General features: G+C 41.3%; 1 protein-coding gene across 1 annotated transcript; it reads left to right on the top strand.

The window, feature by feature from the left end:
- Nucleotides 1-574: 574 nt before the first annotated feature.
- On the top strand, nt 575-3945 carry gpr85 (G protein-coupled receptor 85). The gene is made up of 2 exons (XM_048607403.1): nt 575-844; nt 1282-3945. The coding sequence occupies exons 1-2, from the start codon at nt 693-695 to the stop codon at nt 2426-2428; spliced, it is 1299 nt and encodes a 432-aa protein (XP_048463360.1). The 5' UTR covers nt 575-692; the 3' UTR covers nt 2429-3945.
- The last annotated feature ends 489 nt before the right edge of the window (nt 3946-4434 follow it).

Genomic DNA, 4434 nt, shown 5'->3' with positions numbered 1-4434 from the left:
CATGTTGGTGGAGAATACCAGCTTCAAGTGAAGGATACATTTAATATTAACAACAATTGTATTTATATTGTGCCCTTCACAAGCTTACATCGGCTTCTAAAGTACCTTTTGGAAGACTAATTACTATTGCAATGGAAGCAAATTTGGCAGCCAACTTTTTGCAACCTTGCAATACAATTAATCAAAAACTATACTGAACAACTTCAATAATATTAGCATCCACAAAGGGAGGAACAAAATAACTTCTGTTTTTAATTTTATACTTAATTAATATTTAGTCAAAATGAGCACTTTAGCCCCCTCAGATCAGTTTATGCACAATGATACCTGGGTGTGTGCAGTGATCATTATGCACTCTCACATATTATGCATACTAATAGACCTACAGAAGATACATAGTAAAGGTTCATTAATGAAATGGTTGTGTTAAGTTTTCCAATAGAATCTGTATCAACAAATTAACAGCGAAGAACTAGTGAAATATTTTTAAAATTGACAACGCAGCGATGCACTAAAGGTTGTCTTTGCCAGGCCCAGCCGCCTGTGAAGCTTTTCAATGCCTGGTTGGGCTGAAGTAACATAAATTAGCGTTAATCGTGTTCTCGATGGAGTGGACGTGTTGCATATAGGCGTCCTTTGCCTTTGCTCTGTGTGTGTGTGTGTGTGTGTGTGTCTGTGGAAGAGAGAGAGAGATGCGACAGGGGAAGGCGCGGCAGGGATTACAAATAGGCTTGGTGCGCAGTTTCGGCTCCAGCCACTTGCAATCCATTCACTCCCAGCAAGCAAACCAGCAGCAGGAGACAGCAACTCCTGATAACACAACAGCACACACTCACACACACAGGTACGTGTTTTACCCTCTCGTTCTCTGTTGAATTCGCGTCTTTTTTTTATTTTGCAAAAGTCGATAAAGCCGTATTTCACAAATGTTAATCTGTATATGGATTTTTTTGTGAGGAATGAGAGACTTTTTAAAAAAAAATATGATGATTCATTTTACAGGGTCCCTCACTGTAAATGATTGAGCCGATAACCCGATGGGGTGGATATGATAGATGCCTTTAAATGGGAATGGTGCCCGGATAGGGCCGGACATGCTATCGCTAAATGTTTTTTTTTCTCCCCTCCACTCCCCCCACCACCTACATCTGTTAATTCACAGATAGGAGCTCGGCTAGGGGGAGGGGGGTGCTGGATGTTTTTATTTGCTATATGATTTTTAAGTGCCGTTGCCCCCCTTCCATCATGATACTTCGACACCGTGGTTGAATCTATTCCCAGAGACCTACTGACGGGATCTATGGCGAACTACAGCCATGCACCTACTGGGAGCAGCGAGAACCTTTTGGAAAATGTGTCTCCTCTGGCGACATTCTTCAAGCTGACATCCCTGGGTTTCACCATCGGGGTCGGCGTGTTGGGAAACCTACTCATCTCCTTCCTCCTGATCAAAGACAAAACCCTCCACCGGGCTCCCTATTACTTCCTGCTGGACCTCTGCTCCTCGGATATCATCCGCTCGGCGGTTTGCTTCCCGTTCGTCTTTCTCTCGGTGAAGAACGGTTCGTCCTGGCCCTACGGCTCGCTGAGCTGCAAAGTGGTCGCCTTCGTCGGCGTGCTGTCCTGCTTCCACGCCGTCTTCATGCTCTTCTGTGTGAGTGTGACCCGCTACATCGCCATCGCCCACCACCGCTTCTACTCCAAGAGGCTGACTTTCTGGACGTGCCTGGCGGTCATCTGCATGGTGTGGACCCTGTCGGTGGCCATGGCTTTCCCGCCGGTCTTCGACGTGGGCACCTACACCTTCATCCGGGAGGAGGAGCAGTGCATCTTCGAGCACAGGTACTTCAAAGTGAACGACTCGCTGGGCTTCATGCTCATGTTCGCGGTGATCGTCCTGGCCACGCACATTGTCTACCTGAAGCTGATCTTCTTCGTCTACGACCGGCGTAAGATGAAGCCCGTCCAGCTGGTGCCCGCCGTCAGCCAAAACTGGACTTTCCACGGGCCCGGGGCCACTGGGCAGGCGGCGGCCAACTGGATCGCTGGCTTCGGCCGGGGACCTACCCCTCCTACCCTGCTGGGCATCAGGCAAAACCCCCAGGGCCAGGGCATGAGGAGGAGGCTGCTGGTCATGGACGAGTTCAAAACCGAGAAGAGAATAGGCAGGATGTTCTACCTGATCACCTTCTTCTTCGTGGCCCTCTGGTGCCCATACCTGGTCGCATGTTACTGGCGTGTTTTTGTGAAGGGCCCCGCTGTTCCCCGGGGTTACCTGACCGCTGCGGTCTGGATGACTTTTGTCCAGGCTGGGGTCAACCCTTTCATCTGCATCTTCTCCAACCGGGAGCTAAGACGTTGTTTCAGCACCAACATCCTTTATTGTCGAAAATCTAGGTTACCGCGGGAACCTTACTGCGTTATATGACTATTTGTGTCTGTTTATGTCTGAGATTTAAGCGATGGAAATTCTACCAGGCAACAGATGAAACAGCAGTTGTGGGCTGCAACAGTGGAGTGCCCTCTGATGTTCACCAAGCGATGGATCAACCCTTGGCAGAATGGTCCTTAATTTATTTCTGCTGCTCGTGTTTTAACGTTGAAGGTGTTTTCAATACAATTTACAAAAGAAAATAATACTATTACTGTAAAGTCTGCACATTATCTTACATTTGGCTTTGTTTCTGAAGTAACCAATGTAGAAATCATAGACTACAACCTTAGAACATATATTGAGAGCATTAGACTCCTTTTGTATTTTTTAAAACAAAATCTTTTGAATCGATTAATTAACATCTGACTAGAGAGATTTACAATTTTTTTGAGTTAATCTAAGGTGACAGAATACACATCAATTGACTGTTGGAAATGCATGAAAGAGTTAGCATTTGAATATTGTACAAATTAGTCCCTTCAACTTTCCCTTAAGCCCCACAACTTGGTTCTGGTTGATTCACATTAGGTCTCGGTGTCTGCACCCTTAATAAATGTTTATTTCTGTTGCCCAATCACATTTCTACAGAACTGCACACAGTGGATGTCTGTTCCTGTGTTAGTAGACTGCTGTCTTGCTCAGAACAGAACAAGTTAATATCAGACCTTTCAAAATGTGTGAAATGTTTATTCTATGGATCATATTGTTTACAATATTTTTGTTTACTTCTGTCTTTCATACCCTAACTGTGAGTTTCTTGTCCTTTTTGTAATCATTTCCTGTGATACCTAAAAATGTGACATGATGTGAGTGGTTTCCTTACTGCTAGGAGGTTGAGGTATGTACAAAATGAAATACATCTACATCTGGCAAAATAATTGTGTGGGATCTCATTAACATTTTGGATATAAAATGTATATCACAGTACAATTCCCAATTTACATAAGTTCAATTGTGCTTTCTTGAAATTGAAAATAATTATTTTTAGAAGTCCAAGTATGCACTGAATTTCAACATGGATACTTTGTAATTAGTCTAAAAGGTTAACATCTGATGTAGTAAATTGACTGATGGGAAGCATAAGATTGATTGAAGGCATAATACCAAAGAACCCCTGTGTACTTGATTGTTATTAATGTTTAAATTAAGTAACATTCTTTGTATGTGTCTTGTGGGTTAATGTAAAATAATTTAACATTGCAAAATCAGAGACAAAAAATGTAATGTGGCTTATGGGTATTGTGTGTGTAATAACAGTAGTGAAACATATTAATTACAGAGCCATATAATTCATGACCTTTGACCTTTTATAAGAGAATTTTGAAAAATTCTGTTGCCATTTTGAATTGTCTTTATTCCTCCACCTCATTTGTTTCATTTGACCTTAATTTAGCCCCAGCTTGCTCGCCTTGAGCTTTTAGCATTTTCATCCCCATTCTCATTTCTGTAATTTGTTCATTTTCTCATGTCATTAATGCATTTGGTTTCTTTCTTTAGTTTTCCTTTCTAAAACTTGCCTCTTTTTGAATCTGTTTTTCATTCTGCTAATTCTTTCTTTACCAATTTTCTGCTCAAGGCTGTATTTTCTAGTTCAAACATTATATTCTTCACAATATTTTTAAATGTTGTATTTCCATTTGCTGTTCTCACAGTTGGCCTTTGCTATTTTCAATACTTTTCTATAGCACTATAAAATTAATGTGACATGCCAAGTACCTTAATTCTTCATATTATTTACAAGATTAGTTTTCAGGAAATAACAGTTGTTCACAATGACTAAAGTCTCCAATCAATACCAAGAATTGCACCAAAATTAACAATATTTTAGTAGCTGTAATTGAAACTCGTTGATTTTATAATATTTCTTTAATTTTTAGAAACATAACAGTGGTTCAAGTGTAATCATATATTAGGTATCATTTATATGATTAAAATTAGCTAATGGAAGAATAGAATCCAGGCCCCAGTCTCAGCTGCATCCAACTTGCTTCTTACAAGGT

The sequence above is a fragment of the Rhincodon typus genome, chromosome 18 (assembly GCF_021869965.1).
Source record: "Rhincodon typus isolate 14 chromosome 18, sRhiTyp1.1, whole genome shotgun sequence".
NCBI lineage: Eukaryota > Metazoa > Chordata > Chondrichthyes > Orectolobiformes > Rhincodontidae > Rhincodon > Rhincodon typus.
The sequence above is the reverse complement of the archived record's forward strand: the minus strand, read 5'-3'. Positions and strand labels throughout refer to the sequence as shown.

Coding starts and splice junctions, on each gene's coding strand:
- gpr85 (XM_048607403.1), top strand. CDS start 693: ATGCGACAGGGGAAGGCGCGGCAGGGATTACAAATAGGCTTGGTGCGC. Junction 845..1,281: donor GCACACACTCACACACACAG/GTACGTGTTTTA, acceptor ATCTATTCCCAG/AGACCTACTGACGGGATCTA.